General features: G+C 41.1%; 1 protein-coding gene across 12 annotated transcripts in view; it reads left to right on the top strand.

Annotated features, from left to right (window-relative positions):
* FN1 (fibronectin 1) overlaps positions 1–26,321 on the top strand; it is a 66,380-nt gene extending 40,059 nt beyond the window's left edge. For 2 of the 12 annotated variants that reach the window (XM_059393424.1, XM_059393429.1), the window contains 20 exons: positions 938–1,027; positions 2,269–2,538; positions 3,869–3,985; positions 4,641–4,805; positions 5,939–6,094; positions 6,766–6,879; positions 7,705–7,974; positions 9,183–9,370; positions 10,812–10,899; positions 11,773–11,949; positions 13,155–13,244; positions 13,449–13,628; positions 14,796–14,885; positions 15,812–16,281; positions 17,473–17,611; positions 19,786–19,950; positions 21,794–21,919; positions 22,432–22,538; positions 25,103–25,210; positions 25,577–26,321. In XM_059393424.1, the coding sequence (XP_059249407.1) occupies positions 938–1,027; positions 2,269–2,538; positions 3,869–3,985; positions 4,641–4,805; positions 5,939–6,094; positions 6,766–6,879; positions 7,705–7,974; positions 9,183–9,370; positions 10,812–10,899; positions 11,773–11,949; positions 13,155–13,244; positions 13,449–13,628; positions 14,796–14,885; positions 15,812–16,281; positions 17,473–17,611; positions 19,786–19,950; positions 21,794–21,919; positions 22,432–22,538; positions 25,103–25,210; positions 25,577–25,648 (3,182 nt within the window). In that variant the 3' untranslated portion in view covers positions 25,649–26,321. The remainder of the gene's footprint in view (positions 1–937; positions 1,028–2,268; positions 2,539–3,868; positions 3,986–4,640; positions 4,806–5,938; positions 6,095–6,765; positions 6,880–7,704; positions 7,975–9,182; positions 9,371–10,811; positions 10,900–11,772; positions 11,950–13,154; positions 13,245–13,448; positions 13,629–14,795; positions 14,886–15,811; positions 16,282–17,472; positions 17,612–19,785; positions 19,951–21,793; positions 21,920–22,431; positions 22,539–25,102; positions 25,211–25,576) is intronic. The other 10 variants (XM_059393432.1, XM_059393428.1, XM_059393427.1 and 7 more) reach the window with 5 other exon arrangements.
* Positions 26,322–26,843: the final 522 nt, after the last annotated feature.

The following is a 26,843-nucleotide window of genomic DNA, read 5'->3' as shown; positions in this document are numbered from 1 at the left end:
TAGTGGTTAAATAAATTACCCCTGGGCAACGAGGAACAAAGAAAGGGGAGTCTGAGCATCTAAGCCTTGCAGGGGCCTCTATAGAAATGGTATGGGGGGGAATGGGGTCTAATGAGGAAGAATCCAAAGATTAGAACCCTCACTCTGTCCTTTTTCGGAGACCTCAAAATGAGAGAAGAGGATACTCAGGAAAGTGTATATAATTTTGTTAAGTATTTTGTTCTTACTTTGTTATGGCAAAACCAATCCGTTTCCCCATGGACTGTAACTCTTTTCCAGTAAAGGTTAATTAAGACCACCCGTCTTGGCCTGAGTCAAACTGTTTATGATTTCAGGCAAGGATGTCAAAGAAGACAACTTCTCTGTGCCTCCGTTTTCTCATGTGTAAAATGGGGATAGTTTTAAACCAGAGTTTTGGAGGTGATGGATATGTTCATTGTCATAAATGTGGTGATGATTTCACAAGTTCATACATAGTCCAAAACCTGTCTGAACTGTACATTTGAAATATTTGCAGTTTATTGGATGGCCACAAGCCTGCTTTAAATAGTAGCAAACTTCTTCCTAGGGTTGTTGGTGACAAGTCAATGACAAGCCACAGTGATTATTATCACATGCCCTCAACAGGTGTAATATTGAGTGGCTGACAGAGAGAATGCTATGTGGCAGCTACCATCTTATTGCGGGTCAGGGTGAATCATACTCTCAGAAGTACGTCTGAGGGCACAGCTTAGAGACATTGGAAGGCAAGGTGACCTTTCCTTAGCAACCCATTACAGCCTACCTGTAGGTAGTGACACTCACACGTCAGTATGAGTAGGTCAGGGGACTCAACTTTTGTGTATGTTATTTTATCTATTGAAATAGTCCTAAGAGTGCTTTGCTTTTTTCATGCTTCTGAGCACAATTTAAAAATAAGTCCTCCTTGGCTCTTCAGATCTCCTGCCTGGCACAGAATATTTGGTCAGTGTCTCCAGTGTATACGAACAGCACGAGAGCATACCCCTTAGAGGAAGGCAGAAAACAGGTGAGTCGTGTCGGCAGTATGCGGATCAAATAGCTTTGAGCTACCAATTTTAAATAGCAGAATGGAATGCTGCTTCTAAAAACGCACCTCCATTTCTGGGGTGGTAGTGGTGCTTGTAGCCTTGTCATTACTTTCTGATCACTGGCCTTAAAAATTAAATGACACTTCTGCAAGTATTACCCTGACTTTCAGTCACTAAGATTATACTCTTGGCTTGCAGAGAGGACTAAAATAGTCCAGAAACGTTATTGTCTGTCCTTTTAAAAAATCTCCCAAGAATAATATCATCTCTGTTGTTTAGAGATGGTGACCATTCCCTCTCATTAGGTGGCTCTGTCTAAGGCTGATCCAACGCTGTCATTGTCATGGAAGTCTTTTCCTTCCTTTGCTAAGCCAACAAGTTTTTTTTCTGCTTGGCGAAATAGCCATTTGCTATGTGAAGAAGTTTAACTGAATCCTGTAATATTACATTTCTTCTTTAATATGAGGGCTTCTGTTAATTTTTCCCTTTTAAAACAGTGTGATGTGGTATACCCATTAATTTATTTATTATAGTACCCTTGGTTCTATTGTGATATCTCAATTTATTAATACTAAAATAAAAATTTTGGACAGGCCCAGAGAGATTAATTGATTTGAATTTGAGATATACTCTAAAATTTTTACTCATTTTTCTGCAGTACACTAAATTTTCAATTCATGAGGATTTACTTGCATGTACTCTGTCCAGGATGATGTCTTATTTTCATTTTTGAGAGTTTTATGTTTGGCATTATTACTACCCTGTTGACCTAACAATTTCCTCTTGAGCGCAGAAAGCTTCTTTACGAACCAAACACTTAACCTGAAAGTGGGCATATCTTGCCTTATTTCGAGAGACACACTTACAGGATAGAAACCCAGAATACTTGAACACTGAAGCATTTGAAAAATTATTCCCAGATATCTTAAATAGCTGTCTTCAAAAGCGAGGCAGAAACCTTTGGTAACAACATGTAAAAATAACTTGGATTACTTAGCAAAAGAAAAAAGAAAAAGCTTGAGTTGGCCATTTGGAACTGGGGCAGTTTATGATTTTGAAATTTATGTGTGGCTTAGAATCAGCACAGCAAGCACAGCATTTTGCTGTGCTGAGGAGAAAGGACAGAAACACTGGCTTCCCTGGGTTACCTTCCCTACATTCTTCCTCACCTCCTAAACTGGTGATGTCTTTTTTTTTTCCGCCTGGGTCGAAACAACAGGTCTTGATTCCCCAACTGGCATTGACTTCTCTGATATCACTGCCAACTCTTTCACCGTCCACTGGATTGCCCCTCGAGCCACCATCACTGGCTACCGGATTCGCCATCATCCCGAGCACACTGGTGGAAGACCTCGGGAAGACCGAGTGCCCCCCTCTCGGAATTCCATCACCCTCACCAATCTCAATCCGGGCACAGAATATGTGGTCAGCATCGTTGCTCTGAATGGCAGAGAAGAAAGTCCTCCCTTGATTGGTCAACAGTCAACAGGTAACTTGTTTTCTGGTCTGCAAAGGCACTCAGAGGACTTCCTGGGCAGGTGGGATCTTCTGGAAAGCGGCTTTGTGTTGTCTGAATCATCATCTCTTAGAAAAATGGATTGTGCTTATGAGGCATGGAGAGAGAAGTGAGACAATGCGTGGAGGAAATCTCCTCTTTAGCTCTATTGAAGATAACTTTATTGCAGAAAATTTCTCACTGGATTAATGTATTTTTACATTTCTAATACCTGAAATTTTATTCAAAATATTAAGAAATCTCTGTTTCAGAGTTCCTTTAAAAACAGAATTATTGGGGGCGCCTGGGTGGCTCAGTTGGTTGAACGACTGCCTTCGGCTCAGCTCATGATCCCGGACTTCCAGGATCGAGTCCTGCATCCGGCTCCCGGCTCTTTGGGGAGTCTGCTTCTCCCTCTGACCTTCTCCTCTCTCATGCTCTCTCTTACTCATTCTCTCATGAATAAATAAATAAAAGTTAAAAAAAAAAAACCCACAGAATTATTGGGCACCTGAGTGGTTCGGTCATTAAGTGTCTGCCCCCTTCAGCTCAGGTCATGATCCCAGGGTTCTGGGCTCGAGCCCCAAATCGGGCTCCCTGCTCAGTGGGAAGCCTACTTCTCCCTCTCCTGCTCCCTCTGTTTGTGTTCCCTCTCTCGATGTCTCTCTCTCTGTGTCAAATAAATTAATTAATTAAAAAAAATAAAAATAAACCCAGAATTGTTAAATCAGACGGTGTTGGTATTTTTAGGAGACATGCTGAGGTACTTAGGAGACAAGTAGCATCATGATACCTGTTCCTCAGGCTCAAAGGGTTTAACAAAAAGAGAAAGACACAGAAAGAGAGATAAACAACTGTGGCAATTTTTACTAATTAACAAATGCCCAAGAGAAGGGAATGTAGGTGTTCATTAAATTATTTCTTGTAACTTCTCTGTTGTTTTAATATTTTTGAGTAGTTTCCATGCCCGGTGTGGAGCTCAGACTCATGACCCTGAGGTCAAGACCTGAGCTGAGACTGAGTCAGACACTTAACCGACTGAGACACCCCAGGCGCCACTGTTTTAGAATTTTTCAGAATAAAAAGTTGAAGGAAAAAAATTCTTCAATAAATTTGTAATAGTCATTTTATCATAATCTGAATTGCCTCCTTAACCCCTTACCTTGAATTGTTTGTTATTTTTACTTCTGCTAATTTTGCATAATACCTGCATTATTAAATGCAGGAATTACAAAGGTAGTTATCTTAAAAAAAAAACAAAACAGAATGAATCTGGGCATCATTTGAAAGTTATAGATATGGAAACTTTGCCTTGTTTTTCTAGTTTCTGATGTTCCAAGGGACCTGGAAGTCATTGCTGCAACTCCTACCAGTGTGCTGATCAGCTGGGAAGCTCCCGCTGTCACAGTGAGATATTACAGGATCACCTACGGAGAAACAGGTGCCTTAGCGAAATGCTCTTTCACTCCCATCGAGCCAGATTCTTTTGTGGGTAACCTCAAAGCCCAAGGGCAGATGCATATTTAAAGAGACTTTGGCAAGTCCATTCAATGGAGCCTTGTCTCTTCCAAGAATATGTGAAAAAATATATATATGCTCTAATTGGTGGCAAAACCAAGATACAGAGTTGTTTGTATCCTTCTAAAGGAGGAACAGGAGAGCTGAGGAAGAAAGAATTACAAATTCACAAATATATTATCATTGATGAAATAATAAGTGATTTGTATTTTTTTATTTTCCTATATTTTCAGACAAGACATTAATGTCTTGAAAAAGGAACCCAGTATACTCCATCCTGGGTTGAGGACTTAACTTCTTTCTCCTTCTAATGTTAATCTACAACTCAGTGACATTTGAATACTGGAATGTTAAAAAAGCATCAACTGCAATTTTCTCCCAATTTTTACACACTTACTATAAGGTTCACTACATGCATAAATAAATACGTTTCCATGTGGACCCTACTAATAATTCTCTTTTAAAGGGAATAATCAAGGGTGTGACTAAATGTTTTCTCAGGATGTTAATGTCATTGCTCAGCAGTCCCCAACTATTTCTCAGCCCTTCACGCTCTGAACTAACCCCTTTTCACACAGGAGGAAATAGCCCTGTGCAGGAGTTCACTGTGCCTGGGAGCAAGTCCACAGCTACCATCAGTGGCCTTAAACCTGGAGCAGACTACACCATCACCGTGTATGCTGTCACTGGCCGTGGAGACAGCCCCGCAAGCAGCAAGCCGATTTCCATTGATTATCGAACAGGTACTGACTCCTCCTTTGGAGAGACAGGGGAATATTTACTCAGATAGGTTTGTGATGTTCTCCCATGGTATTTTCCTCATTGCAGAATTGCTTTTCTTTTTTTCTTTTAATTTAATTTTATTTTTTTCAGCATTCCAAGATTCATTGTTTATGCACCACACCCAGTGCTCGATGCAATACGTGCCCTCCTTAATACCCACCACCAGGCTCACCCAACCCCACAACCCTCAGCTTGTTTCTCAGAGTCCACAGTCTCTCATGGTTTGTCTCCCCCTTCGATTTCCCCCAACTCACTTCTCCTCTCCATCTCCCAATGTCCTCTGTTTTTCCTTATGCTCCACATTAAGTGAAACCATATGATAATTGACTCCGCTTGACTTATTTCACTCAGCATAATCTCCTCCAGTCCAGTCCATGTTGATGCAGAAGTTGGGTATTCACCCTTTCTGATGGAGACATAATACTCCATAGTGTATATGGACCACATCTTCTTCATCCATTTGTCTGTTGAAGGGCATCTTGGTTCTTTCCACAGTTTGGCGACTGTGGCCATTGCTGCTATGAACATTGGGGTACAGATGGCCCTTCTGTTCACTACATCTGTATCCTTGGGGTAAATACCCAGTAGTGCAATTACAGGGTCATAGGATAGCCCTATTTTTAATTTCTTAAGGAATCTGCACACTGGTTTCCACGGTGGCTGCACCAACTTGCTTTTCTTTTTTAACAAGATGAGTCTGACAGAGCTTCAAGCCAGATATTTAAAGAAGCACCGCAAAGGTTAGAGATTGTGTCTATTTTGTTAGTGGATATATTCCATGGGTCTGCAGTAGAGACGGGCATAAAGGGTGTTCAGAAAATATCTTTTAATGAATGAATGAATGAGCTGATAAAGTAAGAAGACAAACACCTACTTGGCATATAGTTTCTTTGTGTATGAGGCAGCCATCCTGTATCTAGATACAGGTCCCACCTCCCAAAGGCCATCTGCGTGTTTCTGCCAAAGGACTACCTGGGAGTCACTAAGGGTAATAAGAGATCTTTCTGTGCCTACCAGGACTGGAATCATTCCTTGTCCATTCTTGTCCCCACCAACTGGGGCTTCACTGGTTTCTCCTTGTTTTTGTTTGTAGAAATTGACAAACCATCCCAGATGCAAGTGACTGATGTTCAGGACAACAGCATTAGCGTCAGGTGGCTGCCTTCAAGTTCCCCTGTTACCGGTTATAGAGTGACCACTACTCCCAAAAATGGCCCAGGACCATCAAAAACGAAAACCACAGGCCCAGGTGAGAATAACCAGCATCTCCCATTCATCAGGATTAACAGAAGAGGGCCCCACAATATGCTTTTTAAAATACATGACCACCCAGGTCTGAGTACCATACATTTTTATGTCCTATGTAAACATTTTCCCATTTGTGAATTCAGGGCTTGAGATTGTTACAGACTTCCTCCACCGCAGAATTTTTTGGAGAAGTGCACTTCTCCTTTTACATGCAAAGTTCCATTTGATGGTGTGGACATCTTGCATTATTAGATATCTCTTTGTGGTTTTATTTAGTCATGCACATAAAGTAGAGAGACGGCCCAACTTTTTAAGATTTTCTTAGCTCTTGTTTTTGTTTTTATATAAAACCCTGGTAAAATTAGGATCCTAAGGGAATATCTTAAAGTTAAACTAATTTTCATGTTTTCCGAGAGCGGCATCCTTCATTGTTGGAGGCATCTTATTAGAGTGTATCCTTTAGTTTGACCTTCATCCAATATGACAATTTGTATTAGCCATGAGTATATCCGTCCAAGAGAAATCATATCTGACTTATCCATGTTTTCGTGATAATTCTACAAATGAAAAATCCAGGCCACCAGGCTTTTATTCCTGAACGCAGGTGGTCACATCCGTGGCCTTAACAGCGGATGACACAGGTGCCACATTTACTTTTCCCTCCCTTTGCAGATCAAACAGAAATGACCATTGAAGGTTTGCAGCCCACAGTGGAGTATGTGGTTAGTGTCTATGCTCAGAATCAAGACGGAGAGAGTCCGCCTTTGGTTCAAACTGCAGTAACAAGTACGTAAGCCATGCTTCTTCCCCATTTTCAAAGTCAGCTTCGTTCTTAGGCCTCTGAACGCCCTCCATGTGTCTTTTGCAAGTACACGTAGAGACAGCCCGCTTGGTTAGTTGGTTATCTTGAGCTGAGTCCTTTACAGACATTTTTCCTTCTTGGTGCCAAGCAGTGAACATCAAGGGAAAGGAAGTTAGGGAGCTCTCATAGCTGCTGTGCTTTGAATTTCATTTGCTCAAATGGCCTCAGCAGAACCCTGTTTGCCTATAGCCAAATCTACAAAATATTTTGCCTGGACCTTCTTTTCTATGACTGGATGGTAAAGTTGATAGCAGTGGGCTTCACGGAGCTATTGCGTTTGGAGCATTTGGAAAACTGCCTGGAGCAGCATTTAATGTAAATAGTGGGGGGAGGGGAAGAGAAGAGTTAAAGAAGGATTCGAATCCTCTGAATCTAACATTGAAAATCAACCTTACCACTTCCAAGGTATAGAAAATCCAGGTCTGTGAGACTAACATCACACTGCAAAAACGAATCTTGGTGGAATACTGGAAAATTAATGGCAAAAAATCCTCTCTGTGGGGCTATTTTGCAGGGTGCCTGTGTGTCTCACGCACACCTACGTCTTAATAAGTGATGTGACCTTAAATCTTTTTTAAAACCGAAAGAAACGTAATCGAGTGTCAAGTAATTTCCCATTTGCTAGTGGGTTAATTGGAATTGAATCCATCAGAGAAAATGATATCTGCGGAACTGCTTTGCACGTTATAAAAATGCTCATTTCACAACTTGCTTTTCACATAACCTCTTACCATTAATTTGCCTAACAGACATTGACCGCCCTAAAGGACTGGCATTCACTGATGTGGATGTCGATTCCATCAAAATTGCTTGGGAAAGCCCACAGGGGCAAGTTTCCAGGTACAGGGTGACCTACTCGAGCCCTGAGGATGGAATCCGTGAGCTCTTCCCCGCACCTGATGGTGAAGAGGACACTGCAGAGCTGCAAGGCCTCAGGCCGGGTTCTGAGTACACAGTCAGTGTGGTTGCCTTGCACGATGATATGGAGAGCCAGCCCCTGATTGGAACCCAGTCCACAGGTATACCGTCCACCGCAGCACGGGTGCTCGCGGGCGCTGCGGCTCCACGCCCCGCTGAGTGACTTAGACATTCTGTTGGGCTCTGGAGTCCCTGTAAGGGGGTCAAACAAACCCAAACAAAACAGCCTCTCTATTAGGACAGACCCTCTTTAGAAGGGAATCGTCATAAACAGTAAAGTTTACGTGATATTCAGATACAGTTTAATAAAGGACCTTTTCGAGTGGCTTGGCTTATAGATAAGGCCATAGAGTGAGACATCCTAAAATTGTGGATTATTCCTTAAACCCTGACTCCCTGTGGTTATGCTCACTGTGCATAAAGGAAAGAAGTTTGGCATCCTAGAACTTACTCTAAAAAAGGAATCCAAACTGGGCCATTTCCTAGCGGCACGATTCTGAGAACAGTAGGTAAGACCTTCCTTCTCTGGGTGGAGATCGTGCGCTGAGTGTGTGATTTGCTTAAAGGATTGAGAATCAGACACATAGGAGGCAGTTTAGGGCAAATGCTTTCCACAATACTTTATCTGCTTGTGCTTTGTTTCTGAAGCAGAGTGGAATGCTAAATTTGTGTCCTTGTGACAGCATAAACCCTGGGGGTGGCTATCTGTATTATTGCTTTTCGCTTCTCTTTTCTGCTTCTGTTGTGAGCCAATTTTCTTCTTACGCTGCACCACAGAGAATACTTCAAATTTAGCAGCACTGTCTGCTGTGGGGTTCAAATAAACAGGATAAAAACATGCTTCTGTCTTTTGGGGGCTGGAATACCCCTGAAATGGTTTCTATGCAAAGATCGCTTATCAAGGAAAACAGCTATTGCTCCTCTTTCCATACAAATGGAAAATCAATCCTAATGGTCAAGAAGATATTTTGATTTTTTGTTGTTGTTATTTTTATTTTTTAAGGGAAAGCAAAAAAAACAAAACAAAAAATGACTTCTAAAACCTCAAGTGTCTCAGACTTCTGGCATTTACCCAAGTGCCTCCAGTGATTCTGAGACTGGTGGATATAAAACACATTTTTTCAGCAAATGTTTTCTTTATTTTGTATCCCTTCTTGTACTTTCTCATACTGAATCTTTGCCCGAGGGAACCCATCTAACCCAACCCAACCCAACCCAAGCACATCTGTTCTGCTTCTTGGAATCCACTGTACTGTCCCTCTTCCCCAATTCCTCTAAGATAACCTCTAACCAATGGCCATCCCGACAGCCATTCCTGCACCAGCCGACCTGAAGTTCACTCAGGTCACACCAACAAGCCTGACCGCCCAGTGGACGGCACCGAATGTTCAGCTCACAGGATATCGAGTGCGGGTGACCCCCAAGGAGAAGACTGGACCAATGAAGGAGATCAACCTCGCTCCTGACAGCTCATCTGTGGTTGTGTCAGGACTCATGGTGAGAAGTGCCCTCTTTCATTGGAAAAAAGTACAGTTGGCCCTTGAACAACATGGTTTTTTTGTTTGTTTGTTTGTTTGTTTTAAAGATTTTATCCATTTACCTGATAGAGATCACAAGTAGGCAGAGAAGCAGGCAGGGTTCAGGGGGAGAAGCAGGCTCCTTGCTGAGCAGAGAGCCCGATGTGGGACTCGATCCCAGGACCCTGAGATCATGACCTGAGCCAAAGGCAGAGGCTCTAACCCACTGAGCCACCCAGGTGCCCCTGAACAATGTGGTTTTTAACTGTGTGGGTTCATTTCTAGACACTGATTTTTTTTTAATAGTACAGGAATATAAATGTATTTTCCCTTCTTTAGATTTTATTAATAACATTTTCCCTTCTCCAGCTTATTTTATTATAAGAATACATTATATAATAACAAATAGCATACGAAGTATGTGGTAATCAGCAATTTATCAATAAGGCTTATGGTCAACAGTACAACTTTTACTAGTTAACTTTTGGGGGATTCAAAAGTTAGAAGCAGATTTTCAGCTGTGCAGAGGTTTGGGACTGCTAACCCTTGATCTGTTCAAGGATCAACTGTAGTTATCTCTTTCACAATTTAAGGTGGTGGAGATAAAAATACCATAATAATCTAATTAGTGTTCTTTGCCTCTGTCGTCAAATAATTTTATTGTAATTTTGTGCCAAATAGAATTCTCTATATTGACCTAGCTCTTCCAGATGACTGTCTGGATGGACTTGTATAAATAGTGTTGGCTTTTGTACATCTCTTTATATATGCATTTTGTTTATTTTAGAAAGATTTTATGTGCGTATGTGGAGGAGGCAATTCATATGTCCAAAGACTGAATGCATAGCTTCTTTTTGATTATGCATTTTCTGAGCTCTGTTGCCTTGGCAAGGAATATTTTCCAGTTTGTACCCAACCTACCTGATCCTCCCTCCATTGAAACATTTTTAATCCTTTAGACATGCATATGGAAAACTAGCCAGGAATCTAGGAAATTGATGTACTTCTTAACATAAGGCCAATTCCAAGAGAAATCACAGAGAGAGGGTTGAGAGATAGAACAGAGCATTCTCTCTGCTTCTCCATGATCAGACAAAGAAATGCTCGGCACCTGCCAAATCATAAAGGAGAAAAACAGGCTAATACCCATTTTCCCCATTTTGGATCGATTCTTTGTAAGTATGTAAGTTACAGCATACTTGGCGTTAACCCCTAAGCACATTTTTAAATTCACATAATTTACATGTGCTGTTGATCATCTGCAGTGTTGAAATGAAATTCATGTAGGAATTTATAGTGCTGTGGGTTTTGCTGGTATATTTTTTTCTTTTATAGCCATTGTGTCTTTCTAATGCTGTAGTAAAATACCCTGTGCATTTAAAAGATCCCGTTGCTAAAGTTTACTGTGTCCTTCTTTGTAGGTGGCCACCAAATACGAAGTGAGCGTCTATGCACTTAAGGACACTTTGACAAGCAGACCAGCTCAGGGAGTCGTCACTACTCTGGAGAGTGAGTAATCAAGCCTTTTAGTATCAACAAACGTTCTCCATAAGTGGTAAATGATTTTCTAGATCACCATGTTGATCGAAGGATTCCCAGCTAGGAAACTGATTTGCTTGCCCATCTCTCGTTGACTTACTATTGTCACCTTTTATGACCCTCTGGAGAGTGGTATACAGCCACATAAATGGAGTCACTTCCAAATGTTACCATGTTAGTGTCAGGGGCTAGAACTGACACCTAGGTTATCTACTACTTGCTCTACTTGGTGTAGTTTGGTTTCATGATGTTTGGGGAGGACACACTGGCTTCTGCTGTACCTTAACAGTAGAGTAAGTATTGGACAAAATTAGGCCCAGATTCCAGTTTGGTGCTATATCAATAATTTATGTATGCTCTTTCAGAAATCACAGGTAATATTTAAGTTTTCTCATCTACAAAATAGGGATGCCATTGCCTATGCTGAAAGGAAATAAATGAAGCCATATAAAAAAAAGCCAGAGTACTAATAATATGTATATATATTATTGCCATATCATTGTAACTCCTCTACTACACTTATTTTATGTTATAATAAATTAATAATTTTAATATTAATTGGGGTATTGGTAGATAGTCTAAGCCAGGCTTGGGAACCACTGGTAGTATCTGTAAAGGGTTTTAGTTAACAAAAAAAAATTTTAAAGTATGTGAGCTGAGTCTTTTCATATTTTTTAATTACTGTCAACCTTTCTTTCTGGATGCCACAGGAGAAAATCTGTACGTTACTAGTAATGCGCAGGAATGGATGTGTTTGGTGTATAATAAAGACAGATTTTAAAACATTAAAATCTTCCCTCAATGAATCAGCCAGGCACTGATCTCTGGTTGTGATTTGTGCAGATGTCAGCCCTCCAAGAAGGGCCCGTGTGACAGATGCTACCGAGACCACCATCACCATTAGCTGGAGAACCAAGACGGAGACGATCACTGGCTTCCAAGTTGATGCCATCCCAGCAAATGGCCAGACTCCAGTTCAGAGAACCATCAGGCCAGACGTCCGTAGCTACACCATCACAGGTCAGGGAACTCACTGTACTGACCATGTTTGCTGATGGCTATTCCCAACATAAATTCCTTATCAGTTACTCTACTACTTATACTGATTGAATTTATTGTCAATATTTTACAATAATGCAGCTATAATTTTTAAAAACCTACTTTCATACTATAATTAGAAATAGTTGTATTCTGTGAATGCCTGATTTTGTCTAATGTTTGCCAGAGAGATGGCATAATTTCCATTTATTAAATTTAATCTTTTATCGATGTACCCTTCGTATCAAAAAAAAAAGTAACATAATGCTTAAAACCAAAAGAAACTGAATATTGGCATACTGTTCTTAATGTTAAGCTCGATGATAAAACATAATTAAATTTTAAAATAAAATGAAGATCTAAGTTGTAGTCAGAGAATATTCAATAGCCAGCTCAATTTAGGTCTTTTTGAGATTTAAAATTCTTTTTTTTTTAAAAGATTTTATTTACTATTTGGCAGACAGAGATCACAGGCAGGCAGAGAGGCAGGCAGAGAGAGAGGGGATAGCAGACTCTCTGCTGAGCAGAGAGCCTGAAGGGGGCTCGATCCTAGGACCCTGAGATTATGACCTGAGCCGAAGGCAGAGGCTAAACCACTGAGCCACCCAGGCACCCCAAGATTTAAAATTCTGATTCCAGTTACAGTGACTGATGATAATAAAAGGAAAACACTCAGTAGGTGCTTGCCCCTTATTCTCCAAGATGGCTAGCTCTTTTTTTTTTTAATGATTTATTTACTTATTTTAGAGAGAAAGGGAGAGGGACAGGGGGAGGGGCAGAAGGAGAGAGAGAATCCCAAGCATACTCCACGCTGAGCTCAGAGCCCGATGGGGGGCTCCATCTCACAACCCTGTGAGATCATGACCTGAGCCAAAACCAAGAGTCAGCCAAAACCAAGAAGTCAACGACTTCTTTTTTTCTCTTCTTTTACATTTAACATAGCATTTTTTAATTTTAAAAGTTACTCTAGCCAGTACCTTTGTATGCATCAGTGATTTCTTTTTGTGATAATGTTTCTCGTTAACAGTTAACACCCATGCCAGGCTCTAATTTATTGCTCAAATGTGGACCACTTCTGTGGTCTGTATATGTATGGGATGAGAAAGGAACCACGAATTAACCGATGAGTTTAAAAATTTTCCTAGTAAATGAAAATCAGATAAAAAGCATTTCTCCACAAATCATAGGTTTACAACCCGGCACTGACTACAAGATCTACTTGTACACCCTGAATGACAACGCCCGGAGCTCCCCCGTGGTCATCGATGCCTCCACTGGTAACTACTTTTTTACTGAAGAAATGCCACTGACTTATATGTGATGGGTTGTACGAACTTGAGAAACAAAGAGGCTGGCAGTGAATCATTTTTACTGATATTAGAACTCTCAGAATCTCTCGGGTTCTGTTTCTCAGGGTGGGAAAAGAGTGTGGGATCCCTGCTTATTTACTTTCTTCGAGACTTAATCCTGGTTTCTTTTAGCCATCGATGCGCCATCCAACCTGCGTTTCCTGGCCACGACACCCAACTCCTTGCTGGTATCCTGGCAGCCGCCCCGCGCCAAGATTACTGGTTACATCATCAAGTATGAGAAGCCTGGGTCCCCTCCCAGAGAAGTGGTCCCTCGTCCCCGCCCTGGTGTCACAGAGGCTACTATCACCGGTATTGCTGCTTCGCTGTCACCATTTTCCATGGGACTCCCTAGGACACACCAAGTGCTTAGCAGATTTCCAACTGTGTCTTTGATGCTGTATCATGAGAACAAGAGGCCCCATTTCTGATAACTTCAAAAAGCATCTTCTGTTGAGGAGTCACATAGCTCAGTATATCTCAAAAGACAAGAATTTATGAAAACACAGTAATTTTAATACTGTCAACATGGTATAAATAGAATCTTTTTATGGGCTGTGTGTTTGCCGGATACCTGTAAGTCCTGTCCTAGAAGAAGACATTTTTTCAAAACAAACTAGCTAATTGTGGTCCTGTCCTCCCACTAGCTCTCTAAAGATCTGGTATCATATGGGCCTTGCCAGAGGGCGACCTGCCTCCGCTCTCATTACCCAGGTTCACAGAATGGGTCTTGAAGCCAAGTGATTGCCAGCCACCCATACTGGAGAGCATGCCTGGAATGTGAAAGAAGGATTTTCCATTTCATTGGGAAAGATCATAAGCCTTTGGTATTATTTTTTGTCCAGAAGATTAAATTTCTCGACTTTGTACAGGATATCATCTAGACTTGAAAGATCCTAGAGAACACAGAGATAACCAGAGAGAGACTCTGCTTTTTTTAGAAAATTTGGAGACAGAAAAATAGAATCACTTACGGAAGGAGTTGAATTGGTTACTTCCTATAGGAACCACACAAAGACTGGCCACTTTTTCCTACAGAGTACTTACCTATAGTCTAACTTTTCATTGATCCTGCCACTGAGGACCATCTGGTTATTAGGCCCTAAGTAGATTCATTTAATCTGCAATGATCTCTCCCAAATGTATATCCCACTGGTGGTATACGATGCTGATAGATTTTCTTGAGTTCAAAAGGACAGATAAGGCCACATGTTAAAAGAAAACCCACAAAATGTTAGACTAAAAGTACTTTCTCAGGTGCCAGATTTGGTAGAGAAGTTACTAATTTACCAAGTGGCCATCATGTGTGGACTATTTGGGTTTTGTGGAAGAAAAGTGAAGTAGATTTTACCTTTCAGGAGGCCAAAAAGGCCAGCTAGAGAAAGGATGCTTGCTTCTCAGTAGCATTTCCTGGTAAGATCAACTCCCATTTGACTAGCTGAGCCCACAGACGTAACGTGATATCTGTCCTTCCATCAGGTCTGGAACCGGGCATCGAGTACACCATCCAAGTCATTGCCCTCAAGAACAACCAGAAGAGTGAGCCTCTGATTGGAAGGAAAAAGACAGGTAAAAGGCACCTTCTGGGTACTAGGAAGATAATCGAAACAAAACTAACTAGAAGTGATTAATTTTGCAGTGAAAAGGTTCTCCAGGTTTTGATTCCTCTCTCATGGAAATTTTTCTTATCAGCTTAGCATATACATGTTGCGCTCTTGGATAGTCTAATGTAACATAATCGGCCGAGTTCGTTTTACTTTTTTCTTAGCCAATCAATATAAAGACTTTTATTCACCTTTAAAAAATCTAAGCCAGATATTAAAATGTAGAAACCAGGTTGCTATTTTTACTATTCTTCTATATCTTCTGTTGAAGTTAATGTTTAAAAAAAAGGAGGGGGGGAATTAATCCTTCCCATTATCTTTATTTATTATTTGGTTTCTGAAACTTGAACTAAAGAATCTAATTTTTTTCACCCGATTTCAGTTTAATTTGAAGAAAATTCTATATTTATATTAATAGAAGAAGTTTAGAAACAAACATGGATGTATTTTTATCTATTCTTACTGTTTGAATTACTGAAAAACTGGAATTCTCATACTTCAGATGCTGAAATAATTAATCTGGATTCTAGTCCTTGTAACATGCGTCTCAAATGAAGAAAAGAAGAAAAGAGCCTGCACATTTCAGTTCCATTAAGCTTAATTTGAGCAGAAGTAGCTTGTATGGGGCTTAGTGGTTCAAAGCTTTGTGTGTATGATAAATTCATACTAACGCTTTTTTCGTTCTAAACTATAAAGAAACCTTTGAGAAAAATCTTAAAGGTTTCTTTTTTGGAAAAAAAAAATGTCTTGTGATCTAAGAACTGCTAATGTTCTAGGGGCTTTGATCAGATTGATAAACAGTCATTGTTGCCTGAATTGGTAATGACTACTGCTGCTACTTTTGGGAGCTTAACACGCTTTGCTTTTTTGGCTCTAACCTCTCTTGGCTAGATGAGCTTCCCCAACTGGTAACCCTTCCACACCCAAATCTTCACGGACCAGAGATCTTGGATGTTCCCTCCACAGTTCAAAAGACCCCTTTCATCACCAATCCTGGGTATGACACTGGAAACGGTATTCAGCTTCCTGGCACTTCTGGTCAGCAGCCCAGTGTCGGGCAACAAATGATCTTTGAGGAGCATGGTTTTAGGCGCACCACACCGCCCACAACGGCCACCCCTGTAAGGCATAGGCCAAGACCATATCCGCCGAATGTAAATGAGGAGATCCAAGTTGGTCACGTCCCCAGGGGAGACGTTGACCATCACCTCTACTACCCTCATGGTATGGGACTCAATCCAAATGCCTCTACAGGACAAGAAGCTCTCTCTCAGACAACCATCTCTTGGACCCCATTCCAAGAAAGCTCTGAGTATATCATTTCATGTCATCCGGTTGGCACTGATGAAGAACCTTTACAGGTAATTGATTTTTCTCTTTACTTCTGGGCAGCCTAGAAATGAGTAAGTGAGGTAACGGAAGTGACCAGAGCTCTAATATAAATATTATAGGGTCGAAAGGTAGTACACGTAAGCCCTGGTTTTTCTTTTTTAAATCTCAATATGGCTGTACTTTGGGGGTATACCAAAGAGTAGCATCAGGTTTTGTTTAGTAGAGAGAATAAAATCATTTCTATTAGTCACCCACATTTGAGGCTCCTTAGTAATATGGACAAAGAAATGATCTGAAAAAAGAGAGAGAGATTCTGCCCGAACTTGCATTTGTTCAGGAAGATCTTGGATGCCATCCTTGGGGCTCCTGGCTGGTTCAGTTGGAAGGGCACGTGGCTCTTGATCTCACGGTTGTGAGTTCGAGCTTCACGTTGGTTATAGAGGTTGCTTAAAAATAAAATCTTTAAAAATAAAGAAATGAAATGCCATCCTATAGTTTGTCCTTGAAGAATCCTATTATCTACAATATATCTGAGGAAAAGGAACGTACGTGAAACTGTGCCCACATCAGCTGTTAAAAATGACTGACTCTTTAAAACCTTTATTCTTTCATTTTGTTTTGCTGATACCAATTTTTAGTGGGTTCTTATTTATAAGAATAAGATTCTTATTCTTATTTTTTTAGAAAGCATCAGAATTAAAAAAACAAAAACAACAACAACAACAACAAAAAAAAAACCCTGACTACACTGTGAAAGATTTATGAGCTTAAAAACACGAGTTTGGGGATTTGCCCAAAGGCTTTAAGGACCCCATGTTGGGGTCACAGGGCACCTTGCCGAGGATGAGGATATCCGCCACGTAGCGCAGTGTCCGTAATTTATGGGAAAGGGGCTTGGCTCAGGGATCCCAGTGGGCTGGCACAGACCTGCAACCACAGCGGGATGGATGGCATTGTCTGTTGAATTACTGAGGGCTCCTGAGAACTGTGGAACACACAGATCTGGGGCAGGAAAATTGGGCCGACTGAAAAGATGGCCCCTCCCCCCCGCCCAGAGTTCCGTGTCTGTCCACGGCTGGTTTGGGATCGTTCCACCCTCCTTCTTCGTCCTCCTTGGCTTTATTTACATAGTGCAGGCTGTTGGTAAGACAGTAGGGAAAGTCACATCAATTTCCCCCATAACGCTTTCTCCCTCACTTTGGATGTGCCGATGACTGCAGTTCCGAGTTCCTGGAACCTCCGCTAGTGCCACCCTGACAGGCCTCACCAGAGGGGCCACGTACAACATCATAGTGGAGGCCCTGAAAGACCAGAAGAGGCACAAGGTTCGGGAGGAGGTTGTTACCGTGGGCAACTCTGGTATGTGAAAGCCTGGGTCCGCAGGTGCAGGCTCCCCTCTGGACTAACCCCAAAGACACCTTTTCTCTCGACTGTTCCTTTGTTGCTGTTGTCTTTGAACTTCGGGAAGTGATGGCATGAAGTCAAGGAGCAACTTTAAATTCAGTTATTTTTCGCTCCTAGTACCCTAGTTCCTGTGTAAAGTAGTCTCAGTCAGTGATGCGGTAATTGACCTGGAAGGGACCCGAAGCATGATTTAGTCCCACATTCTGACTCCCTGCTAGCGAGCGTCTGAGGTCACCCGGGGCACGGATCTCCTGATCTCTTTTGCGAGACCCTCTGCTCACCACGTTGCTGTCCTCTTGAGCGATCCTTTAAGTCCCCCAAAACGATGACCTATAAAGGAAATTCCCTATCTGCAGACAGGAGCGACTGCTGGTTTTCGTTCCTCATGCAAAATGCAGCCAACATCGCCCATTTCCACTCAAAGAGCGACCTTCTTCCAATATTATTTCAATTTCTTTTTTCTAATTATACAACCCCAAGGCCAAAATAGCAGTGAAAGGGTCACTGACTCCTCTTTGCAGCACCTGCAAAGTAAAGCAGTAGTAAATCGCCTGACTTTTCAGCCTGCATCAGTTGAAGATTCACCAAGGATCACGAGAGACAGGGAATCATCAAAACCACGAATCTTCAGTCTTCCCAACAGAGGGTTCTCTATCCCACAGCAGCACGGAGTGCTATATTCTGTCTGTCGAGTGACCGGCTTTATTCCTAGGGCCGGTTACTGAACATAGGGTCACAGGTGACCGTGCTATTTTACACGTATACATGCCTGTGAATTTAAGCAGTTGCTTATTTGATGTGGGGATCGTTTTGTGCTTGTTGTGTTAGGTTTCCATGGTAATGCATGCCTTCTGCCTTGCGTGGTTTTACTAGTAGAAGGCCATGTGAAAGGAATTTTCAGAGCACAAAAGTCTTTGTACTTTTCCACATCATTTTTTTTTTTTAATTCCATCTCCATAACTTAAACCTGGTGGAATTTTAACTGGTGGCTATTTGGGGAGGGTTACTGAAACCCCTAGTAACACTACAGGTTCCTTTCACTTCGGTTCTGACCCCATATCCCCTGCAGCAATATTCTGCATTCCAGCCCCGTTCTCTGGGCTTTCAGACCTGTCAGACTTGTTCGTTTCTCCCAAACTCTATTTTCTTCCAGGGTGATGCCTTTTAAACTATTAAACACTCTCAAATATCTATTGTTTTGAGCCTTTGATTTTTGCACTGTAAAAAGAAATATACATGGTGGGATTCAAAGTCACAGAAATTAGTTTATATAATTTTTAGAGACTCATTGGAAGGATGCTTTGCACAGATTGCTTTAAGCTTTCTCAAAACATAAAGATCCAGTGTATTAGGCAACACGAAGAGACTCCATTATTCTTAAGTCATTCGTATCCCTTGTTTTCTCTTATTTGAAACAGTTGATTTTATTGGTAAAGTAAAGCTGTCCTACTGCTGTCATACTAATGTACAGAATCTAGCTCTGATGCAAAAAAAGGAATAATAAAAGTGAAAGTTGCATTACAATGGTATATAAAAATGACTAAGTTTTTTGCATTAAAAACAAAGGATGCTCTCTAATAATTATTCTTTATTTGGTGGGCACTTTTTAAGTGCCGACAATGGACCAGTGCTTTGAATTCATGATATCTATGTAATCTTTACAAGATATATTTTATTATGTTATATTTTATATTATATTTCAGATGAGGGAATTAAGGCACAGAGATAGAAAATAACTAGGTTAAGGTCACTCAGATACTGATGGAGAGACATTCCAGCTTTTGCATCCCACTCGAGTTCTTAACTAGCCTAAAATGCCTCAAGATATGTTCCATATGCTATAGACTAGTTTTGTCAGAAATGATGATTTTTTTTTTTTTTAGTACTAATGGCAAAAATGGAAGAGGGGCTCCTTTTCAGGTGCTTGTGGCAAATGTGCCCTGGCAACATCTAAGTATTGTTTATCAGAGCAACTGATGCTTTGGTAAAACAGATGAATGGTTCTTCATGCTGCTGGGATTTCTGTTTTAGACTAGACTCATTGTAACAATAATTCAGTTTTCTTCTTATGATTCCAAATCACCACTAAGCTGTCTTTTTTTTTTTTTTTCCTCCTTTTCTTCGTGTAGTTGACCAAGGCCTAAACCAACCTACAGATGACTCATGCTTCGACCCCTACACAGTTTCCCACTATGCGGTTGGAGAGGAGTGGGAGCGGTTGTCTGAGTCCGGCTTTAAGCTCTCGTGCCAGTGTTTAGGTTTTGGCAGTGGTCATTTCAGATGTGACTCATCTAGTGAGTAGCTTGCTTTGTCCATCTCCTCTGGTTCCATGCATTCGCACAATGTGCCAAGGAAGCATGTTTGGCAGGCACAGGCTCTTCCAAACATGAAGCAAACGAGGGGAGACTGCTTGACTCAAAGTAACATTTTGCATCATAAAGAATGATGGGAAATTTTACTTGTTGAATATTTGCTTCATTTCAAGGGTTCTGTGTCAATACAACCAGTAATTAAAAATACATTTGTGACGGTAATGATTTTTTAACATTTTCTGTCAAGATAATAAAGTCAAACTCTCTGGAGCCCAGTTTAATGAAGAGTAAGTATCAGAAACACAAAGGAATCCCCAGTCACTTTTAATCTTTAATGTTGAGTGAGCTCAGAGGTGAACATTTATACTCACACTCTCCTTCAACACAAACCAGTCATGCACATAACTTAATATATCCACAGTGTCCTATCGCACGCACATATGCACACATCAGGTAGCTTGAATCCTGCCAAGTAATGTAGAGAGCACCGATAATCATCGACAGATGATTAAGAATCAACTTCAGTAGAAAAATATTTGATTTTCAAACTATAAAAAGATTTTAACATTTTTAATGGTATTTTCAATTTAAAATTTTCCTAGGGATAATTTATTATGCTTTGATATTTAACATTAGAATTTGTAAAACTTTCATTTATGCTTTGTTCTTAGGGGATGTGATTATTACTGACAATTGGTCTATTTTTATAGGTGTTACCCATTTTGGCTTATGATCAAGCCTCCTACAGATACTTCTTGACATTATATTTGGGGAAATCCAACATAACAGATTTTTTAAAGACTTTCACACTAAAATATGAAATGGTTTAATTCAGACTAAAATATGGAGACAACTCATTTTTTTCAATGCAGACTACTGTACTTGACCATCTGAAAATGGAAAGATGGAACAGATGTGTCCTATGACATTTAGGAGTTGGAAGTTTTAATATTTGGCATCAGTTAGGTAGTTTTTCATTTCTGAAACTGAACTATTTTAAGTTTGCATATTTATTACCGAGGTAAGTACTTAGGCACGATTTGTGGGAACAGAGCTATAAGGTGATTTATGTGATTCTTTGGCTCAACTGACATTTTCTTTGCTTAGATGACATAATTGTCAAATAATGTTTAAAGTTGAAGAATGGGAAAAAAAGTTTAAGGAATAGCTGCCCTGTTACACAAACTTCTGAAGTGTGTTCTGTTTCAGTAAAAACCTCGGAGATTAAAAAGTCCTCTTTTATGGATCGCAGTTAAAGATATAGAACTGTGACTTTTAATATTCCTCAGAATCGGTCTTTTCTGTTGGGATAATAACCAGTGATTTATCATTTTGTGGTTTTGGTTTGTTTTGATACACAGATCTATTCTTTCACTCTTTCCATTTACAAGAAACAGGTTAGGGCATGTAGAAGCCAGCGGAGGTTTGTTTTTCGGTTAATAGAACTACTTTGTATCCAAGTTCTCTGTAAATCCGAAAAGTGACTTTTCATCTATGATCCATTCCCAAAAGACTATTTAAATCTACTTTGGTTTTCAATAATATTAAGCCTTAATAGAATGCAAATGAAGATCCCCGACTATTCTTGTGACATGGTTATGGCGGGATGACTTGCATCTTAAAATATCCTAGAAAACGTTAAATGATAAAGATAATATTTTAAAATCCAATCGAAACGTGGTCTGTCATGGAGATCATGATCCTCAACTTTTCTTGCCACTCCCTCTAGGTAGCCAGCCCTTAAAATGGCTGTGTTCCCAGAGCACCGTCTTGTGAGTCAGAACCCACTGGTAACTCTTGGCCTCCGGTTTTCTCTCCCCCACAGAATGGTGCCATGATAATGGTGTGAACTACAAGATTGGAGAGAAGTGGGATCGTCAGGGGGAAAATGGCCAGATGATGAGCTGCACATGTCTTGGAAATGGAAAAGGAGAATTCAAGTGTGATCCTCGTACGTCCGTTGCCACAGATCATTTTTAGTGCCTTATTAAGCACTCCCGCTTTTATTACTGAGCTGTAACTCTCATTCACAGAGATGATTGGAGACTTTAGGTCTCCTTGAGGAGTGAACAGTGGGTTTGTTAATCTTTTGATTTGGGAAAGTGGAGACAGGCGTCCAAAATGAGCCATGATTTAACGTTATTACAAGACACGTTAGCTCTTTTCCGACCTGAGTATTTTGACCATAATCGTCAGTGAAATATTACCAGAAAGCTTTATGGGTCTTTGGATCCAACTTTTTAAAATATGATCCTTTCCCAGTTTATCAGATTTAGTTTTTGGACGTGCTGCCCTAAGATCCATGCAGCAGTACTTCTATCACCAATGGTTCCCATAAACCTGTGGGATTTTGGTTGTGAGGATGCACATTTTGGAGAGAATCAGAACGTACCCTATATAGAAAGGTGAAGTCCGTATTGTTCTCAATCTTCCATGAGCCTTCTGACTTGTGTCTCCATGCAGACGAGGCCACGTGTTATGATGATGGGAAGACATACCATGTGGGGGAACAGTGGCAGAAGGAATATCTTGGTGCCATTTGCTCCTGCACCTGCTTCGGAGGCCAGCGGGTAAGGCCAGCCTCCCTGTAATTGAGATAAGACGAAGGGGGCCCCCTACCCTGGTGATTGAGAAGTCAGCTTCTTGTGTGTGTGCTGTACACAAAGTGTGGTAACGCTCCTTATGAAAGTTGAAATACCTCATTTCCTGTTGGCACAGAGCTGCCCACAAGAGGCTACCCTACACCCCTTCTCAGTTCTCCCCTTCCAAGGCAGCCTAAGCCACTCTCATACCTCTTATTCTCAGGCTGTTGCTACTCTTCAACAACTGAAGGCTTACATGCTGAGTAGCATTAGGCCTTGAGGTGCCTTGAGGTGCACAGTGACTGATAGGTGCCCACATGGCATTGTTGTTAAGATCCAAGAAAGGGTCTAGAAAATACCCTCTCTCAACCCAATAATAGATTCCTGATACAGATCTAGCACTGGGCTTAAGGAATATGGGACAAACAGAGGGAATGAGAAACGGTTCTGGCTGTTAAGGATATAATTGGCGACATTAAGTTAGCATACATGGAAAGTCAAGCTAATTAGGTGAGTTTCTTAGTGGGTCTGACAAATAGTTCCCAGGTAGGCTGGAATCCGCAAGAAAGTTTCCATGGAAAAGAGAAACATACCCTGGCGGGGGAGGTTCGGATGTTTGAAATAGATTGCGGGAAGAGAAGGAAGCGGAGAGAGCAGAGTAAGTCTATCACCCCGGATGGGAAGCAGCTGGCCTATGTGGGTTCCAGTGAGCCAACCCTCTGCCTGGTGTCTTGTAACAAATCAGATGAGAAGAAGTGGGGGCCATTTACGGAAGGGCCTGGAAGTCTGTTATTTAAGCCAGAAGTTCTCAACGGTTTCTAATCTGTGCCCCCCTTCACTATAATAAAAAATGCTGTGCTTTCCTCTAATGTTATTTGAAATTTCAAAATAAGATGACTCATGCAACTCAAGAGCAACAGAACATAACATTCCTTCATTTTTAATGAAAACATACCCTCCCCAACAGCTCTTCACATTCTGATACATGAAGACCACACTCCCCGCCCTAGGGGAAGATACACTGGCCAGTGCCTTTTGCACTGGCCAATTGTAGGTACCCAAGAAGAAAGAGAACATGATGGAAGGTGGTTTTTAGGAAAATTAGTCCTGCAGCAGGAAAGGGTCTTCAGGGGTCCGGCTCTGCCCCCACCTGAGGACTTGGGGCAGCCCATGGAAACTACCCTGATCTCTTCCACCCCTAGTGGTTAAGTGGGGAGGGAGAGAAGCTATGGAGGCCCTCTCTCTGTCTCTCATTAACACTTGTAAAGACCCTGAAGGTGGAACATTTCTGGTAAGTGGTTGGTATAGAAATATGTGATGGAAAGTGAATTTGTAGAATGTGGTCTCACTTCAGCATCTCCTCAGTATTTATGCACATGAGACCTTTCATTTGTGACACCTATTCTGTTCTAAAGAAAGTGCTAAATGAAACACTTAAGACAGCAGTGGAAACTGTGACATTTTTATGTGAAAGCAAGATTCAGTGACTCTGTAAGTAGTATGTACCTGTATTGTATGAGGTGTTCTGAGGAATACTTTCTTAAATGGAGAAATATGTCTGGAATATGTAAGTGACAGTATAAGAAAGAAAGTGATTGTATTATTTAAGGTTCTTGCAGGTATAACAGGAAAGCTCAACTCCGGTTGATTAAGGCAAAAAAACAAAACAAAGCAAAACAAAAAAAAACACCTCACATAACTGAAGAGTGAAGAGTCCAGGGTTTCATAACAGAAGAGTCAGGGCTGCTCCAACAGTGGCATTCTGAGTCTTTCACTCTCCCATACGCTTTGTTCCTGTATATTGGCTGTGTTTAACAGAAGCTTCTGCTGAGAGTGAGAAAAATGACTTCTGTCTGCTCCATGTGTAACCTCTATAGGCTTAGGACAACCATGAAGGAGAACATGGTTCCTCACATTTCTAGCAAGAATCTCAGAAGAAGAACCTGTTTCTTATCACAAGTCTGGCCAGACAAAAGGCTACAATTTTCACGGGCCGTGGCCATGTGGGTCGGAAGGGACAGCCTTGCTACCTTCCTACCCACATTAGGAGGAATGTGGCCAGGCGTCATTTGGCAGGTGACAGTCCCAAATCCACCAGCACTTCACTAGGTTCCTCTCCCTCTCGCTTCAGGCAGGGCAGTCTGTGGGGCTGAGTTTCCTATAAAACAAGGGTGTTTGTCCCTGTGATCTCAGCTCCCTTGCAGAAAGCTCTAGGATTCTGGGAAAACTTCTCTGTGTCTTCTGGTACAGAAAGCAGACTTCAGAAGTTGGAACTGGAAGGAGCCTTAGCAGATGCGTGGGGTTTGAATGGGAACAGAAAGGAGGATGTTTCAAGAAGACCGTAAATAGACAGGGGTGATCAGAAGGCATGAGTAATAAGCCAGAGCGTATTCTGCAAGTTATAAATGCATAAAATCATCAGAGCTTCCTTCATGATTAACTGCTCATACGTTGCCAATGGGTAAGACCTGAAATTCTTTAACGCAAGCACTAATGGTGATGCTCTCAGGTGATTGTAAACCCCGTTTGACTTCATGCCTGTGTCCTCTCAGGGCTGGCGCTGTGACAACTGCCGCAGACCAGGGGCTGAACCCGGTCACGAAGGCTCCACCGGCCACTACAACCAGTACTCGCAAAGATACCACCAGAGAACTAACACTGTACGTGCACCTGTACCTTGAGTGTTTGTCCCCCCCAAATGCCATTAGATACCTAGTAGGGATACCTGTAGGCACCTTTCTTCTGAATGAACCAAATGTTCTTTATTGTTAAAAAATCTTTTAAATGCCTTGAGCAGAAGACTATACCCTGGAACATAATTTAGGTTCAAATTTATCAAAACTCTAGGATATCTATTGCCCAGTACATTGCTAAGGTCTTGAAGCTGGAAATACTGTCCTGTCTGTAAGGGCTTATCATAAAAAGCCTCTCCACTTTTGTTCCGTACATGTCACAGGATTTTTTGGTAAATTTTTCTTCTGTTTTAACAGAATGCTGCTTTTTTTTTTCTTTTTCTGTTTTCACAGAATGTCAACTGCCCGATTGAGTGCTTCATGCCTTTAGACGTTCAGGCTGACAGAGACGATTCCCGAGAGTAATATTTCCACCCAGAGGAACGAGCATGGATCTCTGTCAAGGTCCATCCAAACCGGAGTGATGTTAGCAGACCCCCATCTTAGAGTGTTTCTTTCTTAAGCCCTTTGCTCTGGAGTAACTTCTCCAGCTTCAGCTCAACTCACAGCTTCTCCAAGCATCCCCCGGGGAGTGTTTTGAGACTTTTCTCATAAATGGGGGCAGCATATTGCCTGTTCTGCTCTGAAGTATTCAGTACCGCTCAGTATTTTAAATGAAATGATTCTCACTTGTGATTTGGTTTGAGATGACTAGGGAAGCACAGACACCAACCAGCGTAAAAATGCGTTGAAATGATATCCTCAGAATTTTAAGTAGGAAAGTTACCCAAACACTTCTGCTTCCACTTAACTGGCCTGCAATGTTGTACGAACGGCATGTCCTTGTTACTGTGGTATTTAAAATATTCACAGTATCCACCTTTTCCAAATGAGTCTAGTAATATCTTTCTCTTATCTGTTATTTATCAATTTTTCCCAGTATTTTTATACGGAAAAAATTGTATTGAAGACATTTAGTATGCAGTTGATAAGAGGAATTTGGTATAATTATGGTTGGTGATTATTTTTTATACTGTATGTGCCAGAGCTTTACTACTGTGGAAAGACAACCGTTTAATAAAAGATTTACATTCCACCACTTGAAGGTCATGGCTTCTTTCTTGCATAAAGAAATTTGGGGGAGAAGAAGAATCCCCATGAATGTTCCTTTTCAGTTCAGCAAACACTTGAAAACCTATGATGTGAATAGCTCTCTCCTTGGAGATTTAAGTACAGAATTTTCCCCAGTCTGTCACTACAAAAACAGATTCATTCTTGATAGTTTATCTCTTCAGTAAGGAAGCTGGTTTCATATTTCTGCTTTCCCAGATTTTAGTGGACTGAAACATTTGTTAAACTCACTAGCCAGCTCTTCAAGAGTGGGATTGAAAGGAACTTCTGTTGTTTTTTCCAAACATCATTCCCCCCTCCCTCCCTTCTTCCTTTCAGTGAATAAACACCTACTCAAAGAGCTTACCTTTGGAGGAAGAAGAAAAGATGGCAGATATGTTAAAAGTACTATGCAGCCATCAAAGGAAATGAAATCTTGCCATTTGCGACAACATGGATGGAACTAGAGCGTATCATGCTTAGCGAAATAAATCAAGCAGAGAAAGACAAC

Source organism: Mustela nigripes, chromosome 3, assembly GCF_022355385.1.
Source record: "Mustela nigripes isolate SB6536 chromosome 3, MUSNIG.SB6536, whole genome shotgun sequence".
Lineage (NCBI taxonomy): Eukaryota > Metazoa > Chordata > Mammalia > Carnivora > Mustelidae > Mustela > Mustela nigripes.
This window is presented reverse-complemented; position numbering and strand designations above follow the sequence as displayed.